We start from the raw sequence: 17,373 nt of genomic DNA on the forward strand, positions 1-17,373 counted from the left end.
CGTCTGAGGACATATTTTCCTTTGACATTGGTGCAGTATTAAACGAGATCGCTCCCGTCGGCAGAAACAAGCTACAATGGAGGTTAATAGGATAATTGTCCAGCTTGTATTTACGTTCATAAAAGTGCTCGTTTTGCTGCTGACAGACTCAGATATATATTCTAAGTGTCTGACAACATTATGGGAAGGATTTTTAAGGAGGTCGACCTTTCTGTTAAGATTAAGATCCTTTTAAAACATAAAGTGCCCGCAAATTGCGTTCACTAAACCCCACAGACTCCATGTAAATAATCAGTGATTTGCATCGAAACCCGGTTTTCTAAAACATCTCTGAGCTTGTCTGGAACGACTATCGGCTCCGTTTTGTCAGTATTTTCTTTCTTTCATTCCAATTTCGGGTCTGTCGGTCACACTGAAAAAACCGGGGACATTTCCGGGGACAGATCCAGCCGGGGACAGATCGCCAAAATCGGGGCCTGTCCCCGGAAACCAGGGACGTCTGGTCACCCTAACCTATATGCATGTTTAAAGTAGTTTTTATCCCACACCTTCATGCTGTTCAGACAGGCAGTTCTGAAGTCCACGTCACTGCTGCAGCTCACAACACTGATGGACGAACTGAGAATCACGTCAGCAGCTGAACGCAGCTCCTCTTGGCTCTTAACACCCAAACACATACTATTAGGCCCCAAATAAATAATTGATTTTCATTAATGTATTGATTTGTTCTTTCAATTCATTAATAATCGTTTGATCTATAAAATGTCAGAAAAAAATTGAAAATTACCATCACCCAAACACAAAGATATACAATTTACACTTATCAAACAGGCAAGCAAATCCTAAGTTTTGAGAAGCTACAACCTGCAAATGTTTGACAGCTTTGTTTAATCAACAGTATACGGATTATCAAAACTGTTGTTGATTATTTTTTCTGTGAATAATTGTTGATTGCTACACTCAGTCAAATGTAAAAACAAAAACAATAACATGTGATTAAAGACATTTCCTCTCTGCAGTTACTGTGTATGTCAGACTTGCCCTTTTTCTGTGATTTGAGGCTTTCAGTGTGTTCTTCAGCTCAGTTTGCAGGGCTTTTGTGACTGATTGCCTGTTGTTGTTCAGAATATCCTCCAGGTAGTGCTCTATCAGCACCTCTGTGGCTGTGGGAGGACAACAGACATAAAAAAGTAAGACATACCCACTTCAATGCAGCGTTTTGTGATAATACATACAGCTGTCTCACCCATCAGATCGGAGAGGTGGCAGTTGAAAGGGTCACTGTGCTGCAGAAAGAGGTAAAGCCGGAGACTCTGCTGCATTGGTAGAAGACTTGATTCTTGCTCTGGATCCTTACTAGGTTCTTGCTCTACTGTGTACACCATGCCACTGTTGTGCACATGATCTGCAAAGGATGTTACAACACTTTTTTGCAAAGGAAAACATGACAAGGAAATTAAAGGAAATCATGATTATTAGTGATGATATTTACTTTTAATCAGTGAACACGGCAGGTCCTCACTAGTTGAAGGCCCACTGGTAACGCGGTGGATTGTAACAATCGCATGTATACGTATCATTGCGGTAATGATGGACACACCTTTGCGTTGTCTAAGTTACAACATTTGGTTTTACAGCTTTAGTTTTAAAACTTGAGTTCACTTAAGTTCAACAAGTTAACAGACGTTTACCTCATAATGCATCCCTTGTCAGGCCGGAGTAAACCAAATTTCACCAATTTGTGACAGAGGATCTTCTCTCTAGCAGCCAAAGACCAGAGTGGACTGTATTACGGGGCCTTTTTTGTTTATTATCTGTATTGTGAATGACAAACCTTCTTGTGATTTGCAGTATGTAGGCCTGTGGTTTTGCCCGTGGTTGTAAGTCATTGTGTAATCTACACAGACAAGAAACACTTATTATGCAAGAGTGGTTTCTGAGAAATCAGCTACATTTGAAGTGATACAGAGATTTTTTAGTGATGATTAAGAAAGAAAAAGATTAAGAAAGAATATCATTCAAAAAGGCAGACTCTTGTCTAGACAAACAAGGATTTATTTGACTTTTTCACCAAAGACCAACCACCTGCTTGCCACTTGCTCCGACATGAGAACCCCATACAGAAGAATTATGTTAACAAGCCATTACTTTTCAGTTGAAAAATTCAAAACACTAATGGTGATTACACCTGCAAAATGTTGCACTTTTAAACTTTTTTAAAATGTATTTTTTAAATCACTTATGAAAACTGAGGCAAGTTTAAGGGTAGAATTAGATGTTGACATGTTAACATATTTAGGTAAGGTCTGGGAAATGTCATGGTCAAGGTTAAATATGGCAAATGAAAAAAAGATATATTTCTAGTATAAGACCTGGGTGTGCAATGTCAAACTCATTTTAAGCCCATCTTCCACCCCAACTCTCTGCTGTGAGAATGTTTCTATGCGAACGCACAACTACTTCAGAACTATTCACAATAAACATAAACTGCTAGTGCAGATGGGTTCCATGTGGACATAATTCACAGTAGACACATTTATAAAATGCAGTAACCATTTCACTGCTGGAGCCCAGATTTTCATCGTTGACATACTTTCTCTCTAAGTGCTATCACTTTAAGATTTTTTTGTTACTGTATTCTTTGTGTGTTCCTTTTTCTACGTCCATTGTTCTGTCTGGTTTCAGTCATATGATTCAAATCATAGGCCTTTTGTGATCCATCAAAATGTTTAGGGGCAGCTTCAGGCCTGGGCTGCGTGCTATTCTTTATTCTAAAAAAATAATCAATTTAACAAGCGTTTCCAAAAATAGCTTTTTACAACAGGATTAACTAGACTTCAGTTTTGATGCTGGCCAAGTAAACCGGCCCGAAGGTAATGACCTAAAATGTATCTTGGCCATCAGTATGTGTTATTCCCATCAGTGGTTGTTGTCTACCTTTGAAGGAGGAGCAGTGAAGACCATGCAGACCCAGTTCCTGACAGTCCAGATGAGCAGGGAGGTTCTGGAAGAAGGTGGAGGGGCCTGCTACAGGAACATTACTGGGGCCAAATACCAATACCTGGACATGTGAAGTCAAGAAACACTAATCCAAATCAGAAAGAAATTCTACTCTTCCAGTTCCATCCACAGAACAAATTAGTTTTGACTGTGAACAAGACCCCAAGAACTTGAACTTCTTCACTTGGAGTAGTGCCTCACTCACATCCAAAGGGAGCAATGCACCATTTTACAGCAGGAAATGACTAGAGTAGGAGGTGTTGATCGTAAACTTTGCTTCAACACAAATTGTTCCCAAGTGTACACATAAAGTCATGATCTAACGAAGCTAGCGGATCGTCATCTGAAAAAAATTGCAATCCGGAGGCAACTGCAACAGAAACCCACCTAGAAATTCTGTCTGTGAAAATCACAAGCAGATTCATGATGAAATTGGCAAAGGATATTTTTATGTGAGTGAGTTGTGTTGCCAGATTGGGGTACTGCAGCAAACAGGGCCTTAGTAGTGTGACTGGCTGGATGCTGAGCTCCCCAAACAGGCCCTGGTCCATGACTTTAGGTGGGATACTGAGAGGCAGCAGGCCTCCAACGACAGGGTGTCCTCCCTGACACCAGCAGTCTTTTTTCACACACTCTGGAGGCCTTTAAACCCAAAGGAAAGAAAATCAATTTCTACAAACAAAACTAAATGCATTAGCATAAAAGTAAATGCACCAGCACATGTCCCAGTATTTCACACTCGCACACTGTTTAGGCCTACTTCATATTTAATATATTGTTTCATATATACTATGCAAGCAGGTTGTAATTTTTTATTCTACACTTATACTGTAAATACATGTACATTTTTTCTTTCCTCTGAGTATATTTCTTTTCAGTAGGTGTTCTGGTACTTTTATGTAATAAAATCTTGTTATTTTATTACTTCCTATCTTTTTTTTTTTAATCTTATTTATTATCTTTAGTATAATTCTTTTATTTTCTGTATGTGTATGTCCTTGTAATTTGCTGCTGTAACACAGTCATTTCCCAATTCCGAATTAATAAAATCCATCTATCTATCTTTTTTTGTAGGAATAATAGATAAGATAAAAGTTGTTTTGGTTACACATCCATTCCTGTTGGGTTCTATTATGTTTCTACTACACATTAAAAAGTATTAAAAATGGCATCACTGACTGTGAACTACAAGTGACATCCAAGAACCTCGACAGCTGGTTTGCTAATGCAACTGTTCTCTTGATCTTCACTCTGCAAAAATATAAACGCAACGTTAGCACTTCATACAAACAAGGCCGAGGGGGTTTAACTAGAGTAGTCAGCCTTTGGGTTTGTTATGTTGTAACTCCTAAAGCCAAAAGCATTGCAGGCCACTTCTAAAAGCTGGTCACTGCTTAGAAGTCTTTGTGTGTGAGTAAACTTTACTTTTGCATGTTTAAGTAACTTTATATAACAAATATGCTATGAAACAAAATAGGTACATTCTGTGTAATACAGTGTGACTGAATGAACTGTTGCAAAATTTATCAGGCCGTTGTGAACAAAACGGTTCTATCATGAGCTTATCTACACGTTCTTAATTTGCTAGATTTACCAGAAAAAAAGCTATGAGCCTTGTACAGTTGGCGGTCATACCTTAAGTCTCGCTGGAAGGTCTGCTGATTCCATTTGAACTTGAGGTGGACGTTGATCTGTTAAAAAGAAGCGGCAGTCAAATTTTTGCTAACTATTTTAAAACCATACTGTGGATACGTGTCAGAAAAAAAGATCCTACCTTTGCGTTAGCCAAACTGAATGTGTGTAGGAACGCTTCAATGCGTGCACACAACTCTGTACTGTTGAATCTTTCATCTTTTTTCTATACAGTGAAAAGATAGACAGAGATGATATAGGCTCACTGCAATCATCTAGCTTTAATCGCAGTGGAAGTAAATATATGAAATTAAAAGTGTGTCATTAACTATTGACATTTGGGTGAGGTTAGATATCTAGGGGACATTTTTTTGACAGAGATTACTATAGTGCTTAAAAAAGGACGTTTAATCATATTATCAGTAATTTAAAAAAAAATGTTCACAGAAGAGTGTACCTGAAAAGACAGGAGTAATCTGAGGGAGCCATACAGGTCGGTGAAGGCACACAGCTCCTCAGGGTCCGGCTGAGGAGACGGCCACGCACAGGGAAACATGCTCTCCTTCAAATCTGTGAGGACTAATGTAATAAAAGGAGATGTAGAGTACAAAAGCTGATGATGTGTATATATATATATATATGTTAGGTGTGTGTCCATACCAGGTTGGAGTGCTTCCATTTTAATCCCTGTGCTCCAACGACCTGCAGCTGCAACTGTACCACAGATGTTTACACTGTTACAACCCTTGCTGTATGTCCTAGAAATCTAAACAGCTGCTGGCAACAGTCACTTTCCTTTTTAATATCCAAGTTATTATTTTTACTATAATCAACAGCAGGCTGAAAATAATCCAAATATCTCATATGTGACCAATTAATCATGTATATTTTATTGTAGTGACCTGTTTTTGTTTTTGTAAAGGGTGGATTGCCCTTTTATTTGGGTAAAATATAGCTGGCATTTAATGTCTGATGTGTTTTCACCATAACTTGTATATGTGATGTATTACACTGCTATTGTAATTGTTTTCAGCTAGTTTTGGGGATTTTTTGCAACATAAACTGTTTAAAACGGGACTCACTCTATGGTGCATTTAAACATTGCCGGCTATTTGCCAGTATGAAATATACTGGTAGTAAATGGACTAAGACAATGTGTTGACGCCTTTTTTCAACTAAACAGTTATTTACCTATATTTTACATAATGATTTCTTAGAGCTATTGCTATATTAGTGGTAATCCAATGTAGTTTTTCTTATCAGAATAACCATTCGTTGTTCGAGCACATTTTGCTTGCTAGCTAGATCGGTAACGTTAATGTTAGTTCATCGTAATGAAGCTGCTCAGATTATCATGATTCATGTGAGAAACCTACCAGTGCAGTTTAGACTTTGAACAGAAGCTCCCGTTTCAGTCCACAGAAGTACCAAAAGCCCTCTTCTTGTCTTTAAACTATGTTGTTGTTTTTGCTCTCCCAAAAGCATGATTAACCGCAACACCTGAAGTGGTTAAAATGAAAAACACGAACTCCTTTAGCTAGCTAACGTTAAATGTATAGTTAGCTACATAACCTTATGTTATGCTAACTATCTTCAAACATTGGACTGTCTGTTTAATAAATAATTACAAGCACAATTTAACTGTCGATTAAACAATCATTTTACATGTACAAACATGGTCTCTAGCTAGAATGGCCCTTATTTAAACCATTTGTTACCTCTTGTATTTCTCTGAGCATCTTTAGCGAATTGAAGCAATTTAACTGCCGTGCGCGCGCTGAATGGCTCTCAGATTGCGCACGTGCATGGGTGGCACAGTAACAAGACTTCCCTTTGTTTATTAATACAATATGCAATTTCGGTATGTGAAATCACTGCTAATACCTTTCAAGTTAAATGACGAATGTAGATATGTACTCTATAATTAATAACAAATATGTGGGCATTACATTCGTTGTAGACTCCTAAAAGCAGGCCCACAGTCAGGAATTTAGAAATACTGAGGCCATTAGCCCTAAATCCACCATCCAAACTTGGTAAATGTTTCTGGGAATTCTAAAACTGCAACAAAAAAAAATCCAGACCAACCAGATATATATAGCATACAGTGGGTACGGAAAGTATTCAGACCCCTTTAAATTTTTCACTCTTTGTTTCATTGCAGCCATTTTCCAAAAATCAAAAAAGTTCATTTTATTTCTCAGTAATGTACACTCAGCACCCCATCTTGGACAGAAAAAAACAGAAATGTAGAAATTTTTGCAAATTTATTAAAAGAAAAACTGAAATATCACATGGTCATAAGTATTCAGACCCTTTGCCGTGACCTCATATGTAACTCAGGTGCTGTCTATTTCTTCTGATCATCCTTGAGATGGTTCTACACCTTCATTGGAGTCCAGCGTGTTTGATTATTAATTGGACTTGATTAGGAAAGCCACACACCTGTCTATATAGACTACAGCTCCCAGGCATGTCAGAGCAAATGACAATCATGAGGTCAAAGGAACTGCCTGAGAGCTCAGAGACAGAATTGTCAAGGCACAGATCTGGTTCAAGGTTACAAAAAAATTTCTGCTGCACTTAAGGTTCCTAAGAGCACAGTGGCCTCCATAATCCTCAATGAACGTTTGGGACACCAGAACCCTTCCTAGAGCTGGCCGTCCGGCCAACTGAGCTATCGGGGAGAAGAGCCTTGGTGAGAGAGGCAAAGAAGAACCCATGGTCACTGTGGCTGAGCTCCAGAGATGCAGTCGGAGATGAGAAAGTTGTAGTAAGTCAACCATCACTGCAGCAATCCACCAGTCGGGGCTTTATGGCAGAGTGGCCCGACGGAAGCCTCTCCTCAGTGCAAGACCATGAAAGCCCGCATGGAGTTTTCTAAAAAACACCTGAAGGACTCCAAGATGGTGATAATAAAATCCTCTGGTCTGATGAGACCAAGATAGAACTTTTTTGGCCTAATTCTAAGCGGTATGTGTGGAGAAAACCAGGCACTGCTCATCACCTGTCCAATACAGCTTCAACAGTGAGCATGGTGGTGGCAGCATCATGCTGTGGGGGTGTTTTCAGCTGCAGGGACAGGACGACTGGTTGCAATCGAGGGAAAGATGAATGCGGCCAAGTACAGGAATCCTGGACGAAAACCTTTCCCGAGTGCTCTGGACCTCAGACTGGGCCGAAGGTTTACCTTCCAACAAGACAATGACCTACACACCCGCTAAAATAACGAAGGAGTGGCTTCACAACAACTCCGTGTGTTTTTGAATCCCAGCCAGAGCCTGACTTAAACCCAACTTGAGCATCCTCTGAGAGACCTGAAAATGACTGCCACCAACGTTACCCACCACCTGACCAGAACTGGAGAGGATCTGCAAGGAGGAATGGCAGAGGATACCCAAATCCAGATGTGAAAAACTTTTGCATCTTTCCCAAAAACGACTCATGGCTGTATTAGATCAAAAGGGTGCTTCTACTAATACTGAACAAAGGGTCTGAATACTATGACCATGTGATATTTCAGTTTTTGTTTTTAATAATATGCAAAAATTTCTAAATTTCTGTTTTTTCTGTCAAGTGGTTGCTGAGGGTACATTACTGAGAAATAAAATGAACTTTTTTGATTTTTGGAAAAAGGCTGCAATGACAACAAAGAGTGAAAAATTTAAAGGGGTCTGAATACTTTCCGTACCCACTGTATTCATATATACAATATCATATAGTGTGTAATCATATAATTCATATCTTAAAACTGCACCACATTTACAGACTTTTATTCAAACATAATGTTTTTGAGTATGGAAACAAAACAGCATAAAAAAAAGATTGTTTGATTTCACAATTACTATTTGTATAAATACATATGAGGCCTTTCTTCAAAACCAATCACTTTCCCTCCTTCGCAGACCACTCATTGTATGCTCCAGCATAATTGCGCGCACTGAAACAGAAGACAGACATTTTAAAAGAGAAGAGGCAATGTGAGGAAACAAGACAGGTCTCAACGGGAATCATACAATCAAGATGGGCTGAATGTGTGTGTATAATGTAGCCGATAGTAACCAATAACTTATTTACTTCACGTATCCAAGTTCATAGGCTTTTCCTGTGGCAACTGCCCCTCGCCTGCCCAACTGGCAGTAAAACACCAGCTCTGGCGCGTCCAGTGGTGGCTTGGTTACTCCGTACTTGGCCTTGAATTCTTCTGGCACCATCGCAAAAGCAGCTGCTACTGTATCAACTTAATGAGAAAAAAGAAGCACCAGAGAATGGCAGAAACATATTATATGATTAAATAGATGATGGCAAACCGTTGTGTATCAGGAATGCACAACAGCACACCCAGAAGAACTTTGGGCTGAATGTGTATGATAAGTGTTAACAGTAACACTGAGGAGAAAATTAAGTTTATATTGTTATTACATTAAAAAATATTAATAAAATAATATAGCTTCCTTTTATATCAAGGTTACAAAACCTTGGGCCCCTGGTTAGATCACCGGGTAGAGCTAGCACACAATTCGACTCCAATCTGAGACGCTTTGCTGCATGTCATTCCGCCTCTCTCTCCCCTTTCAAGTCTAAGCGGTCCTGTATTAAAAAAGGCCTAAAATGCCCCAAAAAAAGGATCTTAAAAAAATGAAAAAGGTTACAAAACCTTGAAATATTTTTTTATATTTCTTCCCTCTGTGTAAATTAATTTTAAAAAAGCTTACGTGGGATGTTAACAGATCTTGGAATATATCCTTTATCCACTTCCTCTTTAGTGCGAACATCAACCAGAAAGAGATTCTGGCTCTTTTCCACAAGTGCTTTTAGATCTTCATAGGAGATCTCCTTGATGACTGGCAACGAGACAAAAAACACATAAAAAAGTTTTGCAAACTCTGATACGTCTTTGTTCAATCCAACACCGGCTGGGCTTCAAGTAATAAAACAGCCTAACACATGATTTTTTTTATTAATAACCATCATAGACTGCACCTGCGTGCTGAGGTACCACAGTGGACACAAAAAAAACTGATTATTAGGGACTTTCCAAACAACAAGGTCATTGTTTGTTATGATCCATATTAAATGCAGTTTAACCCTTTGTCAGTGTTATTACAAGATCCACAAAGTGAGGAACACAGATTTAAAATTCAGGAGAAAATAAAAAATAAACTGGCATCGGTACTTAGAGAATATCTTGAGTTGACTTATTGAAATGGGTATCACGAGAGCAAACCAGACTAAATTGCAACTGGTTTTAACCTTGCTGTGAAAAATAATAGATTACGGTGATGACTGAAAAGGTAGGAAACACACTAGGGTATATTCCTCTCGAGAAGATTGCTCCCTCATGTTGGCACACACATCAGACAAAGTTGGTCTGAGTGTGTGTGTGTGTGTGTGTGTGTGTGTGTGCGTGTGTGTGGGAGTGTGTGTGTGTGTGTTGTATGTGTCTTTTATAAAATAAGTGTAAAGTTACAGCACTCACTCGCCTTTGACATAACAGGTTATGGTATGTAATCATGTTTTGCTTCACTTGAGAGACACATTTTGAAACCGGTTTGTTGATCGTTGCTTGGGTATAACCAGCTTGCATCCCCTGAGGAGACGGTTAGCTTCAAGTTGACCTTTTATATTTTGTGCTGAGTCATTCTGAATCATAAGAAATCTAAAACTGAATATTCAGGGGATTATTTCTTAAATTAATATGTAATAGAGTACTCTGCGTTAAAACTGTAGTCATTTGCCGATATGGTTTGAGACCACAGCAATAGGACACAGCAAGACATTAGGCCACAGGTTAAAAGTTACAGACAGAAAACAAAATAAGTCAGCTAAATGCAACAACTACGACACATGGGAGGAGTCATATTTTTGGCTTCTCCCATAAATATGGTTAGGTATAGAAACAAACTGCTTGGTTATGTTCAGGAAAATATTATGGTTTGGGTTTTAAAAAGCCTAAGGCTACGTTCTCCCAACTGCAATCAAACTATGACAATATAGGTAACGTAAGCTACTAGTGATGCTACTTCACCTGCAATAAGCAGGCCTAAATAAGCTATTTATTAAGCAGCTAAACAAGTTTCACTATAGGCTTACTAGCTACAACTAGAATACTACAACTAAAGTTTCTCAACCAACATTAGGGATCTTTCAGGTCGTTTAAACAACTCGGATACGCTGCAATTAGTAGTTCCAGAGAAGTAAAAAAAAAAAAAAAAGGACTCACCTGAGCTCGCCATCCTGCTTGTATGATCGTTAAAAACAAATACTCCTTTCTTCCTCAAGTTTAATGACAAGGCATTGGCTTAGACGCCGAGAGTAGGCGGGACTTAGCTTAGATCTCTTCTGTCGTTTGCCAATGGATAGACTTCGCACTCGCAGTGTTTTTAGCAAGGGGGCAAGCCTCTCCTCCAGAACCATAGAGAGTCAATGCCCGCCTCTCTAAGCCATAGACAGTTAAAGAAGTGGACCAACAGATCCCGTTGATCTGGACGGAGACCAGTGAAAGAAAATGGATGCACTTTTCCGGTGATGGCTAGGCTTTACTGCGCAGCCTCCAACTGAGCTTGACGACGTAGTTGTGACGCTGGCGAAGTGTCTGAAAGTTGTAAATCTTCTGGTAGCTGTGCAAAGAGAAATCTCAATAATTCCCAATCAGCAGAGACGGAGAGCGTAGGTATATGTTAGGAGATAACATAGGCACAGGCTAATTGCTGCTAACTAACATGCTAGTTAACATTAGTAATTAAACCTAAAAAGCTGATGGAAGTCGAAACTGTCTGCGAGCTTCTCTTGGCAATATGGTGATTTGTCGACTATGCGACGGCAAGTCGCGTGGTGATGACGCAATCGTTACCCTATTTTTACAGAAAGGTCTGCTACGGAGCCATAACGTTAGGGACAAGGTAATGGAGCCTTTTTATACATTGTCGTGTTTCTTTGGAAATAAACACTGCACACATAAAGTCTTGAAACGTTTCAAATGTAAAGTTATTCTCTGTCAAGGTGGCGCCAAAATGAATGGCAGTCAATGGGATGCTACCGCCAGGTGATGGCTTTGTAGCATTAAAATGGCGCCGTGTGAGCTACGCATAGAGAGGAGAGACCTTGGACTTGCTCAAAGCGAAGCTCCCTATGTTACCATTTTGATGCTACCAAGCCATCACTCGCCGTTTGCATTTCATTGACTGCCATTCATTTTAGCGCCACTTTGACAGCAACAACACGAGGCTGCGCAGTAACGCTCTGCACTCACTGGAAAAGTGCTTCTAATATCCTTCACTGGTCTCCGTTCAGAACAATGGGATCAGTTGGTCCATTTCTTTAACTGTGTATGGTTTTTAGAAGACTTGATAAAAGTTAAGAAGTTGAAGCTGTAGTGGATCATATTAGTCTATGGTTATTATGATAAATACATTCAGACAGTGTTGAACTATTCATATCCCATTAAAGTAAGGATAGCACAATGGAAAATATATTTGCTCAAAGTGAAGCTAATTCTAACAATGTTATAGGGCCTAACCTGCTGAATAGTTTAAATAAATGTATCATATTCTATAAACTGATTATTTGTTTTGTTTGTAAAATCTTAGTCCACCAAAAAGTAACTAAAGCTCTTGAATAAATGTGGTGGAGTAAAATGTCCCACATTTCCCTCTGAAATGTAGATAGTATAATGCAATATAAAATTAAATTAGTCAAGTAAACAAAAGTACCATAATACTGTTCTGAAATGTATACTTCCTTCCACTGCATACAAATTGTAAAGAATGAATAATTGAGAGGGAAAAAAATGAATGCAGGTGCTTCCATACAGGGGTTAATGAATGTTTTGATGTTAAGTGTTAAAATTGTGACAATCATATGCTATGGACTCTGCAGTCACCAGATCTCATACCAAGCATGGAACATTTTGGACTGAATGTTCAGTAAAGTTTCAGAGACTCAATGCCAAGGTACATTTGAAGCGTACACTTACCAACTGTAAGTAATTTGTCCCCCTGGTTTATGTTACAACACGTAGGCCTAAACCTTTCAGATTAAAGCAAATATTTTTTAAAAATCACCCATTTACAGTTTTTATGAAGTAAGTTTTAGTTTATTACAAAAGTCAGTATCTATATCCTAAAATATTTACAATTAAATTTAGCCATGATAAGATAAAATAACACTACAATAAACCTACAAAGGTTAACTTGCCAGCAAATAAACCTGTAGTTCTAACGACAAAGTAACAGACTGACCCATTGATTAGTTACTCCATAAAAAACACTCCCCTTTCCCCCAGTATGTTTACACATTCCTTGAAACAGGAGTGTAAACAACTTCTTAATTCTATAATGAGAACCAGAACTTTTTAACCGTTGTTCTGGATTACAGCGTTGCTGTGGCCCCAGTCTCCAGGGGTCTGTTCAGTGTGACTGGAATGGATTGTCAGTGCTAAACTAATCTGGATCACAGAGTCCCCACTGTGCTGTAAGAAGGGTTCCCTAGTCCATCAGCGGAGTCTCTCTTTGCCTTTTTACGCATTTGATGGTTCCAGAGGATCACAGCTGCTATGATGAGAAGTAGGAGGGCCACTCCTCCTCCTATAACCCCAGCCAAAAGTTTATGCTCAGAAGATTCAGGAAGAGTATACCGCTTACAGGAGAACTCTGAGGAGGAGCTATGTCCTGCACCGTTCACTGCCTCCACACACACCTTAGTCCCAACTTCCAAAGATCCGACCAAACCTCGTCGTGAAACCTCCCCAAACTCCAGGGCTTCACTTCCCTCTATCACCACTCTGTACCCGGACACCACAGAAGATGGAGCACACCACTGGACCTCTATCTTCCCTTTGTCATCTCCTTCACTGATTGGCCGCAGCACTTGGATGATTGGTGCATGAGGAAGCTCATTGACCCCGCTGACCCCAGGACAGAGACACCCAGTCTTTGCAGAAATCTGTTCGCAGGGCTCCTGATTCTCCAAGCAGGGGTTGTATTGGCAGAGCTGCACCTCCCGTTGGACAAAGGTAGTCTTCACGGCGTGCACGACTTCAGGAGGGGGGCTTGAGCTGTCAGAGTAGTCATCGTCATAGTCATCATCTGAGCCGAAGGCAGTCATGAATATGATCGGAGGACGAGTGGCGGGAGGGAATGTAGAGGCAGCATGGGTGGAGAGGTGGGAGTGGTGGAGAGGCAAGTCACTCAGAAAAAGGAGAAGCACAGCCAGGTTCCTGCACAGTGACATCATCTCTATGGACAGAAGTGACAAATGATGAGAAAAACAATGCAATAGAGGCCAGAATGTAATAAATAAACGAACGATTAATAATGTGGAATAAATGAAGTTAATCAAGAAGCCAGAGTTGTTGTAGTGGTGGTCACTGTGTCAAAACACAGAAACCAAAATACAGAGCTTGCATCCAATAGATAGTAGACAAAATTAAACAATGATCCACAGTGGCACTAAGGCTAATAAATAGGACATATGAGATTTTAAGATTGTTCTCCCTTTGACAGAAGACAAGAACGGTTTGATGCGACTAGAAAACAAAATTCTTTGGCTTGTTGACAACCAACGTTAGTAGCTTGGAAGTGGCTCTGTGTGTAATCAAACATTTGCGGTGTTCTAGTATCCATCCTGTAAACAGCTTTAGATAAATAAATACTGGGTGCTGGAAGAAAGAAATACAATATTGGAGTGACCCCATCAGTATAGCATTTTCTCCTGGCACCAAGCCAGATAAGTTCTGTGGGAACCAAGAACTAAAATTTCCTTTTACACTATCTAGTTTATTTTTTAAATAACCCTAATAATCAATCATTTTAAATGCAGCTGATGACAAAACCTTTACAAAATATATAAACATCCAACCATTCGGTATTTTGCATCTGATCAACACACGTCAGAATACTGATAAAAGTGATTTAAAAGTAAAGTGTAAAAAATATTCACGGTACCTGTTTAATGGTGGTGTCTATGTTTCAAGTCTCTCTTCTCTTTTGTTCCCACTCTGTCTGCTCTCACCGTGTACTCACTACAGTCTTCTGCTCTTGCGTCTTAAGTTGTTCTCTCTCTCTCTCTCTCTCTCTCTCTCTCTCTCTCTCTCTCCGGTCTCCTCCCTCCGCTCCTCGGCTCTCCTCGCTCCTCTCTCTCTCTCAACGCTCTCCTCTCTCCTCCCTCTCTCTCTCTTCTCTCTCTCCTCTCTCCGACTCCTCCCCCCTCCTCCACACCCCCTCATTTTCTCTCCTCAGTGCCTCTCCCTCCCATTTACGCTTTCTCTGTCTTTTTTCCCATCTTGCCTCCTTCTCTTCCTCAACTTCCAAATAGTTTGTTGCTTCATTTTATATTCTTTGTTTGGAATTTTTGTGTTAATTGTTGTGTGTGTGTGTGTGTTGTGTGGGAGGGGGGGGGTGTCCAGAGCTCAGAGCCAGCATGTGCCTGTGTGCTACTTAGCATATTAATTTGCTACGTAGCTACAGGAGGCAGGCTAGTGCTTGTTGCAGTATGTGTTTGTGTAATCCGTAGGGTAGGTGTAGTGGCCTGTTTTTGATTAGCTCTTTACAAGCTAAACTTCCTGCATGCACTCTGCAGGTGTTCTTATGGAAACTAAGAGACATAAGGTCAATTTAGTGTGTTTACGTGTTCCTCTGAGAGTGGGGGTTGAAGGAATGCAAGCATGTCTACTTTTTAGTGACCCCCTCCACCTCTCTTGTGGCCCCCATTGTGACAAGCTGGAGGGGAACGATAAAAGGCCGGCCTTTTATGGAATAAAGCTGGCAGAGGGGGGGGAGTTCTTTCTTATTCCAATGCCCAGATTGCACTGATGAAAAGAAAAGTTCCCAACCTCAAAACTCAAAGGATTTACTCGACCTACGCGCCACAAATCCTGATTACTTGGAATCTTAGTAGAAATGTATCAATTAAATCTGATTAGAAGTACATACAGTAATCTTTTGGTGGAACAAAACAAAACCAACAACAACAAAGCCATACACAGTTATATGAAGTTGTGAGAGTGTTCTCTTACATGCACAAATTAACTTATCTTCACATGAAGAAAAAACTATCACTATATTTTCCAGAAAAGGGCTGAGTGCAAAGAAACAATAAATCATTGTGAGGTGAATAAACCCTGAAGACTTAAATATACAGCCACTTAAATGATAGCCCACAAGAGAGTAGAGATTTATGTCATGCGTTTACACAAAGGTTTATGCACGTATTTGGGGAACAATATTATGTTGTTGTATGTATGGTGTTGATAATTGTAACTCCATGTCAAAGGGAATATGATGAGTCATGAATGAAAAAGTGACAAGCTCAGTGTAAAATGTGTTGTTCATTAGGGGGGTTCTGGGAAAGAAGCTGAAGTTCTGTGGCATTTACAATGTGGGATCGAAAACATGGTGCCTGAGGAGAATGAGTGATAGCGATGCCCGTATTTACCATGGTTCTTCATACATGTGGAAGGCAAAATACATCAAAAATTATATTTTCTCCTGAGCTAGATAACAAACTGCTGTTTTCCAATGCCTGGATGCTGCTTCGAGCCAGGTATAGAAGGAAAATATGGACTAAATGGAAAATCAAAATGACAATTCAAGGAGCAAATGGAAATACTTAACAAACCATTCTTCTAGTTCAGATTTTAGGGATTTCTAGTTGTTCATTGTTGTATGGTTGATCCACCACTTGGGACTTCTTTTCAGACTGAAATATACAACATATATATTTATAAAAAAACAACTATTACCATGGATTATGGCCTTAATCACAAATTATAAAGCAACACACTTTGGTGGAAAATTCTGAATTATATTTTTAAGGATGTAGCTCAAAGAGGCGGGCTTCTTCTCAAGATTACCTTCATATCCACAGTTTTCCAGCTTCATGCTTCAGGTTGTTTTGGCTGCATGAGACAACATCTCTTCCAGCCCCTGCCTGTCCGTCTATCTGAAACACCTGGAGCTGATAAATTTGAACAATCCAGTTCCTGTAACTGGATTACACAGGTTGCTGTGACTTATCAAAAGACTGAGTGAGTCACTTAAACATTCATTCCTAAACAAGACAATTCATCTGGAACTTTGAGTTAAAAGTCTTTTCTCACATACACAGCTACAGTATTTGCAATACAGTATTTTATCATCCAGCTGCATATGGTCATTTCCCTCCATAAAGCAGCATTTCTAATTGTAAAAGCAAGTTAATTTTTTCACTAACACTATAATGTGTGAGCGCTGAAAAATGTCACCGTCAACTTGAATTAACAGTTACAAATCCAAAGAAACATGACATACACAAACATGACATACACAAACGTAACATCAGTGATTTTGGGGGGATTTGGTACTGTAAGTGTTTCACTGTTTCTATGTGGGTGATCACATAATTATTGTGTGACTAATACAGTTATTCGTGTTGTATGAGTGAACCACTGGAGGAGGCATAGATATTAGAAACAATTCAACAAGCTCATATGTTATTTTTACAAGCGAGATCATCTACTTATGTACGGGTAAGATTGCATCAGAAAACGAAGGATTTCCTCACTTGTTCAAATAAGTAAAGAGGCCATGAAAGAGGAGAACACAAACAATTCCACATTTTTTGTCTCTTATACTTTGCCTCGGACTATTAAGTCCTGACAGTGGTGGAAAGTAACATTTACTCAATTACAGTGCTTAAGTACAATTTTGAGGTGCTTGTACTTTGCTTGAGTCTTTTCTTTTCATGCCACTTTCTACTTCTACT

The 17,373-nt window shown here is 39.5% G+C and overlaps 3 protein-coding genes across 8 annotated transcripts in view; all 3 read right to left on the reverse strand.

Annotated features, from left to right (window-relative positions):
- top6bl (TOP6B like initiator of meiotic double strand breaks) overlaps window positions 1-6,643 on the reverse strand; it is a 7,633-nt gene extending 990 nt beyond the window's left edge. The window contains exons 1-12 of one of the 4 annotated variants that reach the window (XR_004333786.1): window positions 6,351-6,643; window positions 6,009-6,132; window positions 5,293-5,346; window positions 5,090-5,211; window positions 4,775-4,858; window positions 4,636-4,691; window positions 4,180-4,251; window positions 3,447-3,642; window positions 2,938-3,061; window positions 1,247-1,405; window positions 1,044-1,163; window positions 549-662 (exon numbers count right to left, since the gene is read on the reverse strand). Coding sequence is in view for 2 of the 4 variants with exons in the window: in XM_032527699.1 (XP_032383590.1) it covers window positions 549-659; window positions 1,042-1,163; window positions 1,247-1,405; window positions 2,938-3,061; window positions 3,447-3,642; window positions 4,180-4,251; window positions 4,636-4,691; window positions 4,775-4,858; window positions 5,090-5,211; window positions 5,293-5,346; window positions 6,009-6,132; window positions 6,351-6,371 (1,245 nt within the window). In the remaining 2 variants the exon portion in view is untranslated. Of the gene's footprint in view, window positions 1-548; window positions 663-1,037; window positions 1,164-1,246; window positions 1,406-2,937; window positions 3,062-3,446; window positions 3,643-4,179; window positions 4,252-4,635; window positions 4,692-4,774; window positions 4,859-5,089; window positions 5,212-5,292; window positions 5,347-6,008; window positions 6,133-6,350 lie in introns of all 4 variants that reach the window. The other 3 variants (XR_004333785.1, XM_032527699.1, XM_032527700.1) reach the window with 3 other exon arrangements.
- A 1,746-nt stretch (window positions 6,644-8,389) lies between these two features.
- Window positions 8,390-11,110, reverse strand: tstd1 (thiosulfate sulfurtransferase like domain containing 1). The gene is made up of 4 exons (XM_032528562.1): window positions 10,856-11,110; window positions 9,348-9,476; window positions 8,710-8,872; window positions 8,390-8,572 (listed from the first exon to the last, which is right to left on the reverse strand). The coding sequence occupies exons 1-4, from the start codon at window positions 10,866-10,868 to the stop codon at window positions 8,518-8,520; spliced, it is 360 nt and encodes a 119-aa protein (XP_032384453.1). The 5' UTR covers window positions 10,869-11,110; the 3' UTR covers window positions 8,390-8,517.
- Window positions 11,111-12,443: 1,333 nt separating this feature from the next.
- LOC116696573 (leucine-rich repeat neuronal protein 4) overlaps window positions 12,444-17,373 on the reverse strand; it is a 12,111-nt gene continuing 7,181 nt past the window's right edge. The window contains exons 1-2 of one of the 3 annotated variants that reach the window (XM_032527647.1): window positions 14,577-14,727; window positions 12,444-13,868 (exon numbers count right to left, since the gene is read on the reverse strand). In XM_032527647.1, the coding sequence (XP_032383538.1) occupies window positions 13,084-13,866 (783 nt within the window). In that variant the 5' untranslated portion in view covers window positions 13,867-13,868; window positions 14,577-14,727 and the 3' untranslated portion in view covers window positions 12,444-13,083. Of the gene's footprint in view, window positions 13,876-14,576; window positions 14,728-17,373 lie in introns of those variants that run through there. The other 2 variants (XM_032527648.1, XM_032527646.1) reach the window with 2 other exon arrangements.

Source organism: Etheostoma spectabile, chromosome 10, assembly GCF_008692095.1.
Source record: "Etheostoma spectabile isolate EspeVRDwgs_2016 chromosome 10, UIUC_Espe_1.0, whole genome shotgun sequence".
NCBI lineage: Eukaryota > Metazoa > Chordata > Actinopteri > Perciformes > Percidae > Etheostoma > Etheostoma spectabile.

Excerpts from the sequence above, each read along its gene's own strand:
- tstd1 (XM_032528562.1), bottom strand. Across the intron at positions 8,873-9,347 it reads AAGATCTGTTAACATCCCAC|TTGATACAGTAGCAGCTGCT; the intron begins GTAAGCTTTTTT and ends TTTCTCATTAAG. Across the intron at positions 8,573-8,709 it reads TATGAACTTGGATACGTGAA|TGCGCGCAATTATGCTGGAG; the intron begins GTAAATAAGTTA and ends CTTCTGTTTCAG.